This window comes from Pteropus alecto, unplaced genomic scaffold (genome assembly GCF_000325575.1).
Source record: "Pteropus alecto unplaced genomic scaffold, ASM32557v1 scaffold106, whole genome shotgun sequence".
Classification (NCBI taxonomy): Eukaryota; Metazoa; Chordata; class Mammalia; order Chiroptera; family Pteropodidae; genus Pteropus; species Pteropus alecto.
Genome location: NW_006442103.1, coordinates 6,540,800 through 6,561,946, shown reverse-complemented (window position 1 = coordinate 6,561,946; position 21,147 = coordinate 6,540,800). Strand labels below are relative to the sequence as shown.

Below are 21,147 nucleotides of genomic sequence, written 5' to 3'. Positions count from 1 at the left end.
TGTCACTTGTTTAAGGGAAAATCTTCAGAGAATAAAGAAAAGCCCACTATTCAGTTGAATCTCATAATTTTTATTCCCCAAATCATAGTCATTAGGATTGTTTTATCCATTTGCATAGATTAATATTTTAAACATCACACCAAAATAATTTATGACTCAACATGTTAATACTAGAAAATATTTGGAGCTTATGCCTCTATACAAAAATCCTCTTATATAGATAGAATGAAGTTAAAAAGATACACTTACGTTTTAATTCATATATTATTGTTAACATATTGCTGCTGCCTTGAGAGACTGCTTGCAGAGAATTTATACATTCTTATCTTTGGGTGGAGGCACAAAGAACGCCTAATAATATATAAACTTACAATGATGATATTGAGAAAATAATTACTAATGATATATATTCATTGACTCTTCAAAGTTAAATGAGTTCAACAGAACTCTGAGTTTGATGAAGTGCTTGATACTCACTTTAAATGCTGATTTAAAAGACCATATCAAAGACTAGCCTGTACTCACCATTAGAATATTAATAACTCATCTGAAAGAAAGTCATCTTCTTGCCTCATCTTCTTCTCACCATCTCCATTACTCTCTCCAACCTCCAACCTCAATCTCAGTTCATGCTTTTGAGCATAATTCATTGCAAAAATTGAAGTAAACAAATGGAAACCAAGAGAGTCTGGGAAAAATGAATGCAATTTCTTAGAGATCATTGTCTTTTTATAACTTTACTGTGTCTGAACTTGTGCAGAAAATTTCAGCAGCAAATTTAATTAATGATTCTTAAGTAATAATTATGATTTAATTAGTGAAAATGAAATAACTATTTTAAAATAAAATTGTAGATTATAGTCTTAGACTAAGTTTATTATGAATATATATTACGTAGCTCTGTAGGCTAAAAGCCCTCTTACTGTAGTGGGTTATCAAACCCAGTGCCCTACTTGTGTTGATTTGAAAGGTTTCTATAAAATGCCATAGTGAAGATATCAAGGACCCAGCATAATTATTAGAAATAAAATTTAAATATAATGGGTATTGTAATACCTTATTTCTAACTTGAAAACTGTTGCTTTCTTTGATACTTTGAATATTATGTTATGTAACAAATTATTTTCTACATTTTGCTACAAGTTTAGGAGTATCAAGTTTTATATTTCATGGATGACTATATAAATGTAAGAAGGAAATCTGAATATCAAAATTCAAGATCTGGTTACATATTACAGGATATACAATATATTTTTAGCCAACTTTAAATTTTCCACTTAAAAAATTTCAAACATGGAATTTATATTTTTCAGGTATTATAAACAGTATGTATGAAATAAGTAATTTGTTGACATGGTGTCTACAAGTGTATTTTGAAAATCTATTTTGTTTGACTTGATTCTTAGGTTGCCAACATGGTGCAAGGTATAGGTAAAATACTTTAATGCACAATAATAATATCGAATAATTTTAGTAATGAGAATAACAATAGCTAATATTTTCACAGTTTTTATGTCCCTGGCACTGTTATATGCCATTTACTTTTATCAATTTATATTTATCATTTCCCGTGATGACTCTGAGAGATAGCTGCTATTATTATTCACATTTTACAGAGAAATAAACTGAAACACTGACAGGATGTGTGACTTGCCAAAGATCACAATGAGATATAGAGGCAGAGCCAGGATGTGAAGCCAGGCAGTCTGAGTCCAGGCTTTATGCTTTTTCGTACCAGATTTCATACCTGTATTTGATACTGCTACACTGGAAAGTTCCCCAAATGCTTTTAAATGTGCTCTGTTATTTAAACTTAACAAGTCTATAACAAGTTAATTTTTATTGAGAACATTTTCTGGATGAAAGAACTGAAGTTCAGAAATACTAATAATTTGTTAAAAGTCACATGGCTAATAAAAAAGAAAATAAGGTAAAGTGATACCTTACAAAGATAGAAATCTATCTATCATCTATCTATCTATCATCTATCCAGCTATCATCTATCTACCTATCCACACACACATACAAACATACACTCATGCAAGGAACAATGTGATGAATAGCTTTAAATAGATATATATAATAATTAGCACTTTTTCATAATAATTCATGCACCTATACAAAAGTCACATGAACACTGGAATATCCTCATGCTTTTGGATGATGTATGAAGCATGAAAGATTTTTTTCTGCTTCTGCTTTAATACTAGGTTTCAAAAAGTGATACTATTTTTATGTCACTTATGTGAATTACATAGTTCCAGAAAATGAAAATACAATACCTGTTGACTGTCAAGATTTTAAATGTGCTTGCTAGTCAAATACAATCCCATAAGAAAGTAAAACGTATGGATGTTCTAAGATTAAGACAGGAGCAGTCTTAAAACATATAAAGATGGAGTAGAAATCTGACACCTTCAATTAATTTCTACTTACAAAACATAATAAATGATATCTAAGTATTTAACACACTAAGGGTGATTAAGTCATCAGCATTTCTTTAAAACTTTTATCTTTACTTTCTCCTCACAATGATATGACTATCTATATTCTATGCAATCTGTACTTCATATATTTTTAATATTCTAACTGAAAGTTTGTACAGAAAGAAGGTTTTTAATTTTCTCATTGTGTTTTAAACTCAATAGTTCTAGAATAAATGCACAATTTATTAGGATCTGTTACAAATTAAACTGGAGTATTTGTAAATAAGTCCTCAGTTACATTACTTTCATATGCAATATATATTTTAAATGTTATTTTATATTTCTAGGGTCCTCCTGGAGCTGCGGGTGCAGAGGGAAGACAAGGTGAAAAAGGTGCTAAGGTAAAATATATTTTGTAGGTATTGTGTATGAGAAGCTCACGCGTGTATCGCATATCTGTATTAATACTTTTAATGCAATGTCTTTCCTCATTATTAATGTGTGAATATACTGCATTTTATAACAGGGAGAAGCAGGTGCTGAGGGTCCTCCTGGAAAAACGGGCCCCGTCGGCCCTCAGGGACCTGCCGGAAAGCCCGGTCCAGAAGGCCTTCGGGGCATCCCTGGCCCTGTGGTGAGCATCTGTGCTTTACAAAAAAAAAAGACAATTTGGAAAATAATGTTTATTTAAAAAAAAAATTATGGATGAAAATGTTTATTTCAGTATTATTTTATAAATTTAGTGTGGATGTTTTATGGGAATTCAGTAGATAGTATGTAATAATTAAAGTCTTAAAATATTTAAGTTATGTCATTTATTTAATAAGTTCATAGTGAAATTTTAACTTATAACATCAGAATAGAAAACCAAACCCTAAAATCTCAAAGATGTAAAATTTTATACATAAATCCATACATATGTATATGTGTGTGTATTTCTGTGCATATAGATGACTACACACAAAGTAAAAAGACTCAAAATTGCTTACAGCATTTGTAGATATTCTCTATGTTATGGAATCATAGGTGATATTTGCTTTCTTTCTTTCTGTGTTTCCAGAATTAAAAGAAAAAAAAATACGTATGCTTTCATTAATTAAAAAAAAAATTAATCATATTTATTTTCCATAGGGAGAACAAGGTCTCCCAGGAGCTGCAGGCCAAGATGGGCCACCTGGTCCTCTGGTGAGTGGCATCTTTTCTGTTGTTTAAAAAGAGAGAATTCCAGGAACAAAATTGTTTATTAGTGGAATTCCTACAATTTTATCTTATAAATTGGCTTATATTTTGTACAATATTCAAGGAGTTTATTGCTCAAACCTAAAAAGAGGAAAACAATCCTAAGTGATAGGTTATTTGGAAAATATGTCTCTTGATCAAAAGATCTTTCTTCCTTTGGATGAAAAAAATATTTCCACTCTGAATAAAATGCCACTAATGGCCTAGCCAGTTCTTTTCCAAATGTGGACAGTTCCCCCGAACTCATGCAATTGCACTTAGTTTCCTGGCATTCCATTTAAAAGAATAACGTTGGCACAGGTGTACAGCAATTCCTTCACCAAACAAATTGTTCTCTTTATGAGTCACACAGGCTGAAAGATAACACATTAAACCCCCATTAGTGAAGAGAGGTATAGTTATTACAGCAGCAAAGCTTCGTTACTACCATACAGTCCATGTGCAAACGACATCCTTGACAAATGCAATAAAGCATTCAGTTGACCAGTGTAGTGTTCATAGATGAAGTTTGTTGTAGGAGCCAAGGCTATCCTCACTACAAAATTTTGGCAGAAAGTGAGAATCCAAGTCTCATCTTTAAAATTCTTTCTTACTAGGTGACAGATTCTATTTTATGTTAGAGATATTTGAACTTTATTGTCCGAAAATAGTTATGTAGAAAGGTATTAACCCAAATAGCAAATGAAACACACACCAATATGCAAATATGATACGTATTGGTTTAAATACTTAAGTTCCTCCATATGGTAACTTAAATTTTACAAAAATACTGCTTATCATGAATATTTTCATTATCTCAGAGATATATACATACTCAGAAAGCCATCAAAACTGGGATTCACAATCAATTATTCAGGAGTAATTTTGGCCATTTCGTATAGTAAAAATGTTGCGAAAATTTCCTCTAACATACCAACTATTTCATAAGTGTTATTGAGATTATTTTTTTAACTTTCTCTGAAAAGTTAAAGATGACTTATTTTAGTAACTGGATAAAAGTTATCAAATTTTGAGTGACTTCAAGCAAGAGATTATCAAATCAGCACGTGACCCCATCAGCCCAGGAGCAGTGGCCCAGCTAAAACATGGTAGCTCCATGCCTGCACCACTATTTAGGGAATATTCTCCTTAAATATAGTAAACTCCTAACTGCAGAGACAGAGTCTGGAAAAAGAAAATACTTTGCCTTAATGTCACTCTAAAATTTGCCAGAGACTTTTTTCTTGTTATTTCAGATTTTCCAATAAGTATTCTGACCTTTCTCCAGATGAAATAAAAAACATCGCACTGGAGATTTCCTTCGACTAACATTAAAAATAAAACCATCAGGCGTACCACCTGATTCCAGCTTGCAAAAGTGTATATTTCTGACTCTTAGGTAAACATGAGTCTGCTGAGCGAGGAAGAGGCTGAACAACTCAAACCCTTTTAGGCAGAGTAAAATGAAAATCAGAATTGAGAAGCATTGGTGCCATTCCTTTCTCTGGCTGCTTGTTTTAAGTACATATTGTAGCTTTTTCATAGTGTCAAACAGTTTGATTATGATATCTAATTTTAATGAAAATAGCACTTGGTCTTCATGAGGTGGGGATGGGTAGAGAAATCATCTTCGGGATGTCTTTTATGGCAATTTAACGATCTTTCGAACTCAACTAAGAGAGATTTATTTTAGTAGGCAATTAATTTTTGGTCACAGCGAGAACTAGTATATCATGCTTACTGGTTAAAGTTATTGACTCTCAAGCCACGCTCCCTTGTTTCAAAAACAAGCACTAACACTAGCTTCCTGGATGACTTTGGGACATTTATTCAACTTATTCAATTTTGTTAAGCTTTAGGTTTCTCGTCTGTAAAATGAGAAGATTAATAGCATCTATTATGGGATGTTATGAAGTTTAAATGGGATGTTATGAAGTTTAAATGAATTTATTTTATTTTTAAAGAGATTAGCATGTGTTTTAGTTTTAAGCTTTTATTTTGCTTTGCTTTATATTCTTTCATTTTAAAAATCTACTTGTTCCAGTATTCATCTTTGGACAAGTTTACGTTAGTATTATCATACATTTCTTTTCTTCGCATACTGGTAAATAATCTGATAGATTTATTTTTCAAACCATAAATGCCTGAATAAATGGTAGGATGGGTTACTGCATTGCAGTTTGAATTTTTTTAATGCTATATTTAAACTATCTGTAAACAAGGTTGATCTATGTAGCATTCCATAATGATTAAGCAGGTTTAAACGACAAAGCATTTGCTTTGCACCAAATTAAATATTATTTCTCAATATTACATTCTGAATAAAGTATAGGATCTGCAGTTTATTTAAACTTTAATACATTACAGTTTTGAGATTTATATCAAAGCAAATATTCTGTAAAGCATAATACGGCGGGGGAAAATATTCGATTGTGTATTCTAGACACTTAAGAATGTATTATCCCTGTTTTCTTTTTCGCTTTATTACTTATGAATTATGTATTTCCCTAGGGTTTTTCAATTTACAATATCCTAAAGGGGGAATAAAAAATATGTGTACTTGGAATAACATTTTTAAATGCAGAGTTAATATTTTCGATATGTTCTAGATTCATAGGGTTTTTCATAGCTGCTATTAATATCATAACTTTACCAATTTCTGTTTCCAACTGATGAAAATGATAAGAACCTGATTTTGCTTGGCAAATTCCTCTTAGATATAGTTTGTAATTTCATATGAGATTAGTAGCTTAGAGGAATTAATAATCATTTCCTCTAACTCCTTCATGAATAACATTTATAGAAACGATTTAAAATTCATTAGAAACACAAATAATGTCTAGTATATTTCTCATTAAGCCTGAGCAATTAGAATTCCTAGTATTCCTTCTTTTTTTTTTTTGCCATTTTAGTGCCTACTATTAGAATACGATGAGAAAGCTGATTAATAACTGTCTGTAGCTTATCAAAAATGAATAATAATTAACATTTACATTAGACTTCACTGTTATGCAATGCTCTTTGTAGCCTTTTTTTCTTTCATTATCACAATACTATGACACAGTTATTATTATTAGAATACTTTTATAAATAAAGCTCAGAGATAATAATAGATCTATGATTACCCAACTAATGAGTGGGAGACTCGAGACTGAATGAAGCGGTGATTAAAGTATTGATGCCTAGCAAGCAGCATCCTTATCAGTTTACCCACTTAAAGCCAAATTTCTATAAAGTATGTAACATTTCTGAAAGAGTTTGAATATAAAATGAGAAGTGAAGAAAGAAAACAATCTGGCCTCTTTAAATAGCTTTGTTTTGTTTTGTTTTGTTTTGTTTTGTAACTGACATAGGTCAGTTTTAACCAGTATTCTTAAATGGTTTCTGCTAGTGGTTCAAGTATGTAGTTCTTTCATGCAATTACATTTTTATTAGAACTACTTTTTAATGTTTTTTTACTCTGTTCTAACGTAAAGTCTTTGGCATCTATCCTGATGGTGACATGACCTCAAGAAATTATTTGATTGTTTCCATTACTCACTTATATTCTTCTTTTTGAAATGTGCTATGGGACAATATTATTTTCCTAACTGATGATTCATCGGGCATATCAGATGAGCTCAGAAAAAAGTAGATGCAAAATGTATTCTCATAATTTTAAAATGATTAAAATAGTATGACTAAATAGGTATTGTTTTTATTAAAAAAAAAAAAAAATGAGATCCTTTATGCTGTTCTGATTTTGCATGTTGATTTAACTGGATTTAGGACCTAACTCTGCAGAGCCAAGTTTATCAAACCTTAATAAGTATCAAACCTGTGAAACAGATGGCTAATGTCTCACTCCAGAATTTCAGATTCAGTTGTTCTGGATGAGGCCTAAGAATTTGCTTTACTAATAAATTCACAGATAATGTTTATGCTGCTGGTGTGAAGACCACACTTTGAGATCCACTAGACAGGATATTAGTAAATTAGATGAAAGTCTAGGGTTAAAACCCAGCCTTAGTATATATCTGAAAGTAAACTTGGTAATTTCTTTTCATTTCCTTTTTATCTGTCAGTAATTTAACAAAGTGCATGACTATTTTTATACAAAAGAAAATCTAAACTGATTAACATAAATTTATATCTGAGGATTAATAATTTTCTCCTTTTTAGAAGAACACTACTAGGTGTGTTCACATTTAAAATTGTACATACTTTCTATGAAAATAATTTTTACCTGAAGTTAATAGAAAGATGTAGGAATATTGTCCACTTTTATATCAATACTTAGAGAATTTCAAATTCGTTCATGAATTGAAACAAATGTAAATATATCTAACAATAGCCCTAGATACAATGGTCACACAGGACTAACTTATATTAACACTATTCTTACTTCTCCCTGTTGTTCAAGAATTCATTTTGAGGAACAGACTTGAGAATGGAATGGAAAGAGCTCATCTGCTCAATCTCACAGTAATCTCATGAAATAGAAATTGTAATCCTCCCTGTTTATAGATGAGAAAACAGAAGCTCTTTTGGTTAGCTAATTTAAATTGCTAATAAGAGAGACTGACTTCTATTTTAAGTTTATCTTATTCTGAACCCGTACTTTTCATATTGCATCATGTTTCTTAACACTTTAAATTCACAAAAATGATGGCCTGGGACTTAATGTAGTCTTTTATACTGAAGACTCAAAATATCTAGATAGATGGGGAAAATATTGCTCATGGTAGCAATGTTGAAGATATGATAGGAAAGACTCATGATTACATAGCTTGGTAAAAGTTAAAACAATTCCTTTCTAAGTGACATATTAAAAATTATTATTGAAATTATAATTCAAATAATTCAACACCATTTAAAGAACTCAAACTCATTGAGAAACTATATGAATATTTTGTCTTTGTTTGTTGATGCCTCACTTTTTGTAGGCAGTAGTGACCTTTATTTTGTAGCATTATCTTGGCCCTGTTTCATCAACCACATACTTACAAACCATCTTTTAGTGTCAGTCACACTTCATCTGACAGAATCTGTTGCCTGCATAGTTTCACTTGTAATTTCAGAAGAAGTATCTTATTTTGCATTGCCTTCAATTTAGTGTAAACAGATTTTAATATAAAAATGTTTGTTAGAAAATCATCAACATGAATATTTCCATGGGCAGGGGTCAAGACTAAGAAAGTCATGCCGCAATTTTCATAAAAATATAATTTAGCATAAATGAATAAGTGTTTTACTCTTGGACTATAAAAAAGGTTAAATTATTAAAATAGAGATAGGATCATATGAAAAAAGTAAATTCCTTATTAAATTTACAAATCTTTTAGATCAGAGATTTAGCTTAGGAGTTACAGCTAAAACTACTATCCTGGAAGTTTACTTAGGAGAAGCGGTTATCAAACTTCCGTCGACTATCAGAAGTGTATTGACTTTTTTTTTTTTTAATGTTACTGGAAATATCGTAACCTTTGACTTTGAGTTTGGCACTGAAATATGTGATTGAGTGGATATATAATTTGGTAACACCTGCAATTAGTGCATTTAAAAATTGATCCTTCTCAACTGAAAAACCATATAAACAATGTTCTATTTCTGACTCTATATTTATTTAATCAAAATTGTCATTATTATATTTTATTATTATGGTTAAATATTAAACCACGGAGTTTTAAATGCACAAAATTATTTAGAATCCTGAAACATAAACACTGACCACCGTTATTTTTTAAGTTTCTTGTGTTACCAAAACCAAACTTGCCCTGTGTATAGTAATATGATTCTGTAATTCATACCTATGTTATTTATGTTTATTATTTCTCATCATTTAGGGACCTCCTGGATTACCAGGTCTCAAGGGTGACCCCGGCTCCAAGGGTGAGAAGGTGAGAAAAAAAGATCGTGTTATTACAATTTTGATATTTTAATAGCAGAGGAAATAATTTTGCAGATTGAGATCACTTGGAAGGAAATTTCAAAGAATATCTTCACTGTTTTAACCAAGGAAAAGCTGTCAATCCTTAGCTTCTCAGATAAATTTAGAGAAGAGAAAATATACAGAGTAATAGTCAAAATGTACCAGAGTCATAGTTTCTCAATGTCTCCCTGTAGGAACTTTATAGAGAAAACATATGTCTACACTACAATAACTATTCAGAAAATAAACAGAGGGAATGACAAAATGCCTATTTTTTATAAAAAGTGCTTTTAAACATGAAAATAAAAAAAATTAAACTAGATTATCTTTCAAATAGTAATTTGATTTCCCACAATGTATGTAAAGTTGCATCAAATGATTAAAGAAAATAAGCCTGTTTAGAATGGCATCAGTATTTTTTGGATTATTTTTAAGCCTCCAAATGTCTCTTAAAACTGCAAGGTCTCTGAAGGACAGAAATTATTTAATATAAAATAGGCTGCTTATCGAAACAATGAATTTTTAGTTGTTTATTTCACTAATATTACAAATGGTCATTACTGATCTTTTAGTGGAGGGAATTCTCTTTGAATAAATGAAACACTGAAGACGATATTTTTAACTTTTATTTTTATTTATTTCATAATATTCCCAACCTTTAGTAAAGGTCTTATTTAATGTAAGCAATAAATGATCCTGTTGGATCAGGGGTCCCCGACCTCCAGGGCCATGGACCGGTATTGGTCTACGGCCTGTTGGGAACTGGGCTGCACAGCAGGAGGTGGGAGATGGAGGGAGCAAAGCTTCATCTATATGGCAGCTGCTCCCCAGCACTAGCATCACACCTCAGCTCCACCTCAGATCATCAGGCATTAGGTTCTCATAGGAGCATCACTCCTTGGTGTCAAAAAGGTTGGGGAGCGCTGTTTAGCTGTTGAGAAAGAGGTTCTTAATCCTATATTCTATTCAGAAAGGTTAAAGATTTTATCTAAATTTTTTACTTTTATGTTTTATAAACTTAATATGCAATTATTTTTTACTATCATTTAATATACGGTTGAAATTTACATATTGTTAAATTTTTTTCTCTCTGCCTTCCAAAGGGACATCCAGGTTTAATAGGCCTGATTGGTCCTCCAGGAGAACAAGGTGAGAAGGGTGACCGAGGACTCCCTGGAACTCAAGGAACTCCAGGAGCAAAGGGCGACGGGGTGAGCAAAGATATATTTTCCTGCCCTTCTCAACTATACACACACAGACATGTGCACACGCTCCTTTAAATTTCACCAAGAAAGTGATTTAGAGTGTCTTTATTCTAATCTCCTTAAGTCGATGGTGTTTTCAAAAAGAAATTTATATAACCTGAGACTAAATAAATTAAAAATATATGACTTGAGTTAGAATCAAAAAAAATCACAATTCAGTAGTTAATTACACAAACATTTATTGAATTTCTAACAATACAAATCTTTATGCTGAAGGCTGCAGGAATATAAATATAGAGAGATATTGAAGCAAAATGGAAAAAAATAGTCGTAGGTTATTCTCAGGTATTTTTGCATTCTCTAAATTTGCAATGTTTGTTGTTACTAAAAACATGAAAATGGAACAGCTGAGGAAGCCTCTTTAATTTGGACGATTTTCTCCATAGGGAATTCCAGGTCCTGCTGGTCCCATAGGTCCACCTGGCCCTCCAGGCTTACCGGTATGTACTGGAAAAAAATTATTCTACAAAGTAAGCTTATAAATATACCAAAGAGACACGAATTCTCCATATTTTAATCTTTGATTTGATTTGCATTTTCTAGGGTCCTCAAGGTCCAAAAGGCACCAAAGGCTCTGCTGTAAGTATCTTTCCCGTTGGCGTTTTGATTTTTCAGGGAAGTCTACTCAAATGCCTTGTTCTCTATTTATCTTCTTCCTTTTTTCTTTTTAACAGGGACCTGCTGGCCAGAAGGGTGACAGTGGCCTTCCAGGGCCTCCTGGGCCTCCGGTAGGTACATGGCATCAGGTCTTGGCAGTTAGCACCCTGAGACTGCCAGTGAGTTCTCTGAAGTCATAAGAAAGATGAAAAGATGCATTCTGTCAAAGTGCTGATTTTCCAGGAAATAGCAACTACATTAATTAAGTACTCAGGTCTACATGCCGAGACTTGTCTTTTAATTGGTTTCATTCTTTGAATATAATGATACCTTAATTATATCTTGTTTCTATTAGTTTTTGAAGAAACTATATTTTGTATGTCACATTTTCTTGAAAGCAACTGATTGTATGCCACAAAGCTACATTTTTATCTGACACTAGGAATAAAGAAAAAAGTTCAGAGGCTTGGCATTTTATAACTACTGCATATAATGATAATAAAAGTAATAATAACTACACTACTAATATGGACATTTTCCAGGCTTCACACATCTATTAAATAATAGATCCATGTGGAAAAACTTTAGTTTTCTGTCCTGAGCTTGTTTCTAAACTATATGAGTGTTAATGTGCCAGGGCTGCCATAACAAAGTGCCACAAACTAGGTGGCTTAAATAACAGAAATTTATTGGCTAACAGTTCTAGAGGCTGAAAGTCATAGATCAAAGTGTTGGCAGCCTTGATTCCTTCTGAGGGCTGGGGGGCTTGGGGGTGGGGAAGATTTGTTTGAGACCTCCGTCCTTAGCTTGCAGATGGCTGTCTTCTTACGTCTCTTCACATCATCTTTTGTCTATGCAAGTCTCTATGCCCAAATCTTCCCTTTTTATAAGGATACCTAAGTCATACTGGAATAAGGCCCATGCTAATGCCCTCTTATCTTGTTAACTAAGTATCTTTACAGGGACCCCATTTCAAATAAGGGATTATTCTGAGGTACCAGGGCTTTGGACTTCTAGATATGAAGTTTTGTGGGACACAGTTCAGCCCATAACAATACGGATTAACTATTTAGTATAGTTCCACTCTTATACATATGTAAATTCAAGTCCAGTTGCATTTCTTTTATTTGTTAATTTGTAAAGATTTAAGTTATATATATTTGAAATAAGCTAATGTATATTTTTAAAAGTTTAATGTATCATAATATAAATCATTATCAAGCATAGTGGACAACTCATTAGATAACACGAGAACCTTAAAATGGTATTATAATCTTCAGAGACCCAAATCTAGTTGTAATGATAAGGCATGTATATGAGAACTAATTAGTACATAGGAAAGCAATGCATTTAACGTATGTCCACACAAATCTGTACTACATTTCTTGTACAGAAAAAGGTCCAGAAATCATGATTTGTGTGCTTACCTCAATATATCCACTAGACTTTTTAAAAGAACTTACAAATTTTATAATATAGAATATATATAGTAACAATTACAGAAAACAGTGAAAATAGAGAAAACATTGAAAAGCTGTAACGATAATTTATGACATAACTGGTAATAAGAAACGCAGAATATTTACCTTAGGAAACAATCACATGTACATCATCTCTTTTACAGGGTCCACCTGGTGAAGTCATTCAGCCTTTACCAATTTTGTCACCTAAAAAAACAAGAAGACATACTGAAAGTATGCAGGCAGATGCAGGTGATAATATTCTTGACTACTCAGATGGAATGGAGGAAATATTTGGTTCCCTCAATTCCCTGAAACAAGACATCGAGCATATGAAGTTTCCAATGGGTACTCAGACCAACCCAGCCAGAACTTGCAAAGATCTTCAACTCAGCCATCCTGACTTCCCAGATGGTATGTTAATAATACAAGACAAAGCAAACGTACTGAGCCTCTAAGTTACTGAGGTGCATTGTCAGCTCATTACTTCTAGTTAAATGTTTAATATAGTCTCCAAATAAAACTAAAGTAAATGATTAGTGATTCCAATCTCATAGATAAAAAACATCATTTACACAGCATAATGCAAGATCTGCTTTGGGAAATCTGTGTCTGTTAGATAAAGTTCCATTAAATTATAACGAGATCATTTTTGGATGATTAGAGATAACAAAAATGCATTTTGCCTTGTAATAACTATCATAGAATGGGTTTTATGTGTGTACACATGTATGTATTACTATGTGATTATTTCATATATCTAAACTTACTTTACATTAAGAGCAGTAAAATTAACAAAATCAAATACCATAACTGAATCATATTTGACCTATCAATTTAGCAATGATTTGGTGAATAGAATATTTAAGAATTAGGATAGCTTGGAGTAAAAACTTATTTCGTTGATCCACAAATAACCAGGATGACTGTGAACAATTTATTTGTAACAATATTTGAGATAATTTATCGTACTTACTACTTGACAAAACCTTTACGTATCCATTCTAAAGAAACAGTTTCTGGTATCCGAAATTAGCTGACTAAATTCACACATTTACCAAACTAACAAGAGATAGACCTTTTAAATCTCTCACTTCATATGGAAATACCTTGCCATTCTTTTTACTCTCAGAACAATATTATTTTTTACTATCAATCATCCAATTAATGTTGTAACTGAGATCTAAATATTTCAGTACAGATAGAAAGTTTTAATGTGATTCAGAAACTGCTATTAGCGTGATGGAAGAATGTCATGAAATCCTGCTATTTTAATCAAGCCTGTTAAAGTGAAAACACAGGTAGTTATTAATGATTCTACACATACTGATAGCGCAGGTCTTCATATTTATAATATGTTTATTTGAGAAGGATATGTTTAGTTCAATATTAATTCAGTGATTTACTTCTGATCTATCTAAAGTAATCATATACATTTGAAAATCAAATGAAAAAGATGACAGCATGACAATATATGGTTGATTAGAACCTGAGCAGTCAAGAAAAATTTGTATAAATTCTGGGAATGGAAAGTTCACTGTGAACTATAATTCCTTGTGGTTTCCATAGAATAACTAATTTATTCTTTAATGTGTTTATTATTATATTTATGTATTTATTTAGCAATGTCGGGCACTGTTCTTCATGCAGGGATTCACAGAGAAGCAGAAAGAACAATGCCCACAAGCTAATATTATCTAACGATGGAGATGGGAAAACCCTAAGTATTAATAATAGCGTATTATGACAGATACTATGAAAAATATGGGTATTTAGATAACTAAAAGACGAATGCACTTTGAATGAATAGAATGTTAATATTTGAGGAGGTGACATTTAAGCCAAAACCTTAAAGAGATTGCTGGTCATACAAAGGTTCTTAGGGGTATTGCCAGCGGAGGATATGGGAGATTTGAAAGGCTTTGAAGAAGACAAGATCGTGGTGTCTTCAAGAACATGAAAGAAGGTCTCTATGGCTGAACAATAGTGAGCAAAGTAGAAAATGACTTGAAGTAATTTGGAAGGAAACAAGATGGAATCAAAGGTGACCGGTTAAGAAGCTTTGGACTAATGTAGGCAAGAGATTATGGTGGCCCGATTTAGAGACGTAACAGTAGAAAAAAGAGATGAATACGTTAGATATTAATTGAACACAGTATCTATAATATACTGAATTTATTGAATAAAGCTAGCTTAGCAATTAAGCTATTAATGTTATTTGAAAAAAATACTTAATGGCAATGTTAACTGAATAAAATGAAAATAATGCTTAACACATAATTCAGAATTATGTATTCCTAAAAGTCATAAAAATATCAAAGATTAAGAATGGTTATTCTGGTTGTTAAAATCTTGGATTCTTTTTATTTCTTATATTTTTTTCCTGAGTTCACTTACTACAAGAAAAAGTTTCTGCTATAAAGTAATGTAAACGTATGATCCTTGTGGCTAAGTAGATACTATCACCTCTATTGTTACACATCTCCTCTATTGTTATTATTCTCAGATGATTTAAGCAGTAAATAATACATGTGGAACATAAGGTTCAGTACATCTGATTCTAATGTGCATGCAATTCATTACACATAAATAAATAGAACGTTAATATTTGAGGAGGTGACATTGAAAATGAACCCTAAAAGTAATAAGCGCACTAAAGACAAAAAATAGTGTTCTAGACAGTGTCTGGGGGCCTTTGCATGGCTTTGAGGTGGACAAGACAAAGGGTCACTTCAACTATTCAAACATATACCCCAACATGACCAAAAGCAGGAAAGAAATTTCTGTAGAAAACAACCTATGAATATTTATTTTATTTTATTTCTCTTTTTAATAAAATTTGATATATAATGCATTCGATTTTTGATATAAATGCTTTCTGTCTATGATATATATATTTTTTCCTGCTTCTAGGTGAATATTGGATTGATCCAAACCAAGGTTGCTCAGGAGATTCCTTCAAAGTTTATTGTAATTTCACGTCTGGTGGTGAGACATGCATTTATCCAGACAAAAAATCTGAGGGAGTAAGTACCAATCTGTTCGGTGGTGACTGTTGACAGTTCCTGCCATGTTTTTGCAATATTGAACTAAACAGGAAAATTATACTGTCATATTTTCATTTATCTGCTTTTCTTACAAGGTAATTAGAGCATTTCATTTGCATAAACATGAATAAGGCACCAAAGTGATGTACAGAGTTAACAAATACTTCTCTTCTTTATTTTTTGCCCAGATGTATTCTTTTTGCACCTGCTTGCTCTCTAAAATTCTATGACTTTCCATGACACAGCACAGCTGATTCTCAAATTTTAGTGCGTGTATAATATTCTTCATTTCAATTACCACATGATAGAACTCACAGCTGTATATTATGCTGAAAATATACAATTTCATAAAGAATTAATTTTTTACATAAGAGTATTCTTTACACTTGTGTACTTTTTAAATGCTTCGTCTCTTCAAACACGTTTCTTGATTTTCACCTAGCTGTTTCAATGTTTGAGTTCTATCTTTAAAGCTGAAGGCAAATTATTAACATAAGGAAAGATTTTTCACTAGCATGATTATATTCTTCAAACATGCATAGATGGGAAATTTTGCTTTTATTTGTATTCCTTAAATAAATCACATTCTTTTTAACAAATGATGTGAGCATACAGAGACACAAGTAGCTTTATGTGTGGCTAATCTCTTTAGGAGAGAAGTTAAGTTTGTAAGTAAAGGGTGGGAAGTGAGGGTGGAGACAAAGAACCTTCCAGCCACATTCGGCCTGGGGCAAAGCACAATAAAATGCCTCTAGCCCCCAGAAACAAGTGGAGAAATGGAAAATGCCTCTTACACTGATTACACAAATTCTCTATAGTGAGGCCTTATGTATCCTTATATTTTGCTGATCTTTGCAAAGCAAAACAATAAATGCAGATCTGTAAAGGATTTTAAACATTCTTCCCAGCAGGGAATGATTAGCCTTGCTTTCTACCAGTGACTTTTTCATAGCATCCTGTCCTTAGTTGAAGCTGGATACTTTCAGGACGCCTCCCTTGGCTGATAGTACCGGCCTTGATGGCTGATGCCAGCTGGTGTTGTGAGGGTTTTGTATCAAGGGGTTACCTAAGCGTCCCACCAATGTCCTCTACAGCCCTTAGAAGGCCTTTGCCAGATTATTTCCCCTACTTTCCTTTTCTTTTTCTTTTTTTTTTTTTTTTTGAGCAATCAAAGAAAACAGGAAGAAAATGACTCAGTCTTTACTAAATGAGAAATCACAGTATACTCCAATTATGCTCTTTATCTCATTTTGTGTAATTCAGGGTAGACCATTTGAAAAGCTTTTTAGCATCTTAGTCTTACTGAAAATTACTGAGATATACATAAACAGTACTGTTCATAATTTTTACCTACTTTTTAATTTTTCTTCTCCTTTGTAACAGGTAAGAATTTCATCATGGCCAAAAGAGAAACCAGGAAGCTGGTTTAGCGAATTTAAGAGAGGAAAACTGGTATGTTATCACCTCAACTTGAAATGGTTTATCTTGAGCTTCATAAATGAAGCACAAGTTATATATCTCTAGATCCTGACTATGAAAGTCAAATTATACTAAGCAGGATTCCATATGTTCTTTACTTTGCTCTACCTATATCTCTTAGACCAATGTGGTATTTTAGAGAAGTTTAAAATTTCTGTATCAAAATAAATGGAAACATACTAAGTTTACTAAAATAATATGATCAAATTAAGTATGCTTCTCATTAAGTACCTGAGATAGACATCATAAAAATGGATTGTGTTAGAAAACTCAGGTATAGAGAATATAATATCTATTTAGTATCTCTGATTCTATTTCGTTTTCTTTCTGCTTGAAAACTAATTTATTCTGTTTTCTATTTTGATAAGAACTTTTGGAATGTGATTTTTTTTCTTGACTGTTACATTTGGAATTAAAATAAACAGACTTGACTCTCTATTTGTATTATAGCACAAGTTTACTTAGATATTTTCATATAATTATCAGTGCACTGTTAATTTTCTAGAGAGATTTTAAGATTAGATGCCAAAACTAAATTTGTATTTAAAAGCTGTTTAAATATATATATGTATGTACGTATACACACATACATACATATATATGTGTGTGTTTAAAATATTAATTAGAATATATTCAAATTAAAGTTTCTCACTTATTCAGACAAATATTCAATTAATATTTTTAAAAAGCTATTATTTTCCATTGATGATAATTATATAATTATTATTCTATATAAATATACACATTAACTTTTAGTGTTCTCCAATTGACATAATTCTCTAGTTCAGTCTTCAAGTTACATATTAAATGTCCATGTTACATTCTTATCTGTAATAAGTTAAAAATACATACACAGAACTGTTTGTATGGTTGTATTTTTTATTGTTTTGTTTTGCTTTCCTTAGAGTGCATTTCCCAAATAGCTTTTTCTCCCCTCCAGCCTCACAAAGATTTTCATCTTCTGACAGTTAATCAGTAAGGATTAAGTAAAAATCAACAATAAGGAGGAAAGTCATAGATAACTGCCTTTCCATTGACTTAATCTATAATCTGGATGAATTTCTTAAAGTTTTAAAAATCTAAGTTTATATATTCCAGATATGCCAATTATACCTCACAAAACAATTCATGAATTTGATTTAAAAAAAGACAGTTTTTAATAATTTGCAATCGAGACTATTTTCCTGCTCTAAATAGAAAGTAAATGTTCCCTGACTCAACACATACGCACTCGCATCGTTTTAGGCGTTATGCTTGGTGCTGAAGGTAAAATGATGAATAAATACGTCATCTAAGAATGGACAGACAGGCAGGTCTATGCTGAAAACCAGAAGACCAAAATTCCTCAAAAGACTATGGCCCCAAAATGAAAAATGCAGGAAACTGTTTAAATATTTGGATCAAGAAGATATACTATGAAGTGTTTAAGCACTGAGTGAAATAAAACGACATGAAAATAGTTAACTTTTACATTGCACTGAGATTCCTGTTTTCATTGTTTCACTATTTTATCACTCTATTATTTTAAAAGACACACATATAATGAAAGATTTCCTGGAAATCGAAACAATTTTTTTTTTTTTTTGCAATTTTTACTGATTAGGAAACTGAAGATTAGAAATAAAGTGATGTTTTCAAAGATAAGTAGTGCTTACATTCACTCAGGTTTAGATGCAATCCTGATTTCATAAAATCCTGTCTCTGGGTCTTCTGATGCTCAATGTACACTTTCTTCCATTAAATAAAAATGGGTCTGTTGATTCATCCACATGCTTCTGGAATCAGTTTACTGTTGACAGTGATTTTATTATTTTATAACATAAAAGAGGAGAAGAGTCTTTATGTGTCTTTTTATTCTTTTATTCCCAGCTTTCATATTTAGATGTTGAAGGCAATTCCATTAATATGGTGCAAATGACATTCCTGAAACTGCTGACTGCCTCTGCTCGGCAAAATTTCACCTATCACTGTCATCAGTCAGCAGCCTGGTACGATATGTCATCAGGGAGCTATGACAAAGCACTTCGGTTCCTGGGATCAAATGATGAGGAGATGTCCTATGACAACAACCCTTACATCAAAGCACTGTACGATGGCTGTGAGGTGAGGATAATTTCTACTTGCCTTATTTCACAAAGGAGAGAGGCAGCATGTAACCATCAGTTTGGCCTTAAGTCATATTTCTTTTATGAAATGGATATCAGTTAAGATTCGATGCTTAACACTGACATATTAAAATACAGTATATTAGAAACCACTAATATTCACACACACACACGCACACACACACACGCACACACACACACATGCACACACACAGACAGGAATTCTGGAACATACAGATAGACACATTTTTAAAGCCATAACATAAGGTAATCTTGGAGCATATTTTATTTTTGTGGAATTATTCTTGATATTTGAATATTATTACAGCTAGTTATTCTTGAAATTTAAAAAAAAATTTAATTTTTTAAAATTTCATTTGCTTCCTTGATCCATGATTCTAGAATGACAGATAAAGGAATTATCAATTATTTATACCATAGATAAGGGATTTGTTGATTGGTACTATGTGAAACTAGTTTAGATAATCTACTATCATTTTTGTTATTTTTATCCTCTGGAACTGTCTTTTTCATGCATATGGGAATTCCATGCAAGGCAATGACCCATAGAGCACCCTAAAAAGCTCATTGTTTTAGCCGATGAATGAAGAGAAGTCACAATTACAAATTAACAGGCCTGTGCCTTCAACAGAATGAATAGAAGACACACAGAGCAAAGAATAGAAAATAAAGTGAATGAAAAGAAGCAAGTACTTTGGATTTCTCAAAAGCAATGTATTGATAATTATTTACAAAATTAATATATACGAGCAGAAGTGCTTTGACTTGACTTCTTACATTATAATGGCTATATTGTATTCAATTTTTAAAGAAAATTTGGCTATTTATGTCTTAATTATGATTATAATGGTAAGGCTATATTATTTATGTGGGGGTGTGACCCAATACCAACATCCATTTTCATATTTAACGGTATTTATCAATTCAATAAGATTCTCTTCAGTTATGCAATATATTAGAGTATTATAGTTCGGTAATTGCAGCTAAATATTAAATGTAGTTGTCAAAATTCAAAATTTAAAGCTACATGTGACATCAGTGATAACAAGAGTTAACTACTATATTGATAATGGCACATTTGTTTTTTCTTACCTTCTTATCACCATTCAGAGGCTTAAAAAATAACATACATGTTAAAAATATAAAATGATTGCATAACATTTTTATTTCTGCTTAACTTTACAGTCCAGAAAAGGCTATGAAAAGACTGTGATTGAAATCAATACACCAAAAATTGATCAAGTACCTATCGTTGATGTAATGATTAATGACTTTGGTGATCAGAATCAGAAGTTTGGATTTGAAGTTGGTCCTGTTTGTTTTCTTGGCTAAGATTAGGACAAAGAACGTATGAAATCGACAGAAAATATACCTTGGTGCCACCAACCCATTTTATGCCACATGCAAGTTTTGAATAAGGATGGTACAGAAAACATATGTATGTACCAGTTAGGAAATATTGATGCCCTTGTGGGGGCAGAATCACATGAGAAAAGATTTGAAAATGATTAAAAAAAAAAAAAGAGAGAGATAGTGTGGCTGAGATGGAAACAGGCCTTATTCTTGATTCCCAATTTTCATCTCTCCTTTATCCTATTTGGATTTCTTCTGTAGGGAA

General features: G+C 31.9%; 1 protein-coding gene across 2 annotated transcripts in view; it reads left to right on the top strand.

The window, feature by feature from the left end:
• COL11A1 (collagen type XI alpha 1 chain) overlaps window positions 1-21,132 on the top strand; it is a 170,811-nt gene extending 149,679 nt beyond the window's left edge. For both annotated transcript variants that reach the window (XM_015595416.2, XM_006919572.3), the window contains 13 exons: window positions 2,774-2,827; window positions 2,953-3,060; window positions 3,558-3,611; window positions 9,470-9,523; window positions 10,659-10,766; window positions 11,207-11,260; window positions 11,364-11,399; window positions 11,495-11,548; window positions 13,042-13,291; window positions 15,791-15,903; window positions 17,308-17,376; window positions 19,273-19,506; window positions 20,715-21,132. In XM_015595416.2, the coding sequence (XP_015450902.1) occupies window positions 2,774-2,827; window positions 2,953-3,060; window positions 3,558-3,611; window positions 9,470-9,523; window positions 10,659-10,766; window positions 11,207-11,260; window positions 11,364-11,399; window positions 11,495-11,548; window positions 13,042-13,291; window positions 15,791-15,903; window positions 17,308-17,376; window positions 19,273-19,506; window positions 20,715-20,861 (1,335 nt within the window). In that variant the 3' untranslated portion in view covers window positions 20,862-21,132. The remainder of the gene's footprint in view (window positions 1-2,773; window positions 2,828-2,952; window positions 3,061-3,557; window positions 3,612-9,469; window positions 9,524-10,658; window positions 10,767-11,206; window positions 11,261-11,363; window positions 11,400-11,494; window positions 11,549-13,041; window positions 13,292-15,790; window positions 15,904-17,307; window positions 17,377-19,272; window positions 19,507-20,714) is intronic.
• Window positions 21,133-21,147: the final 15 nt, after the last annotated feature.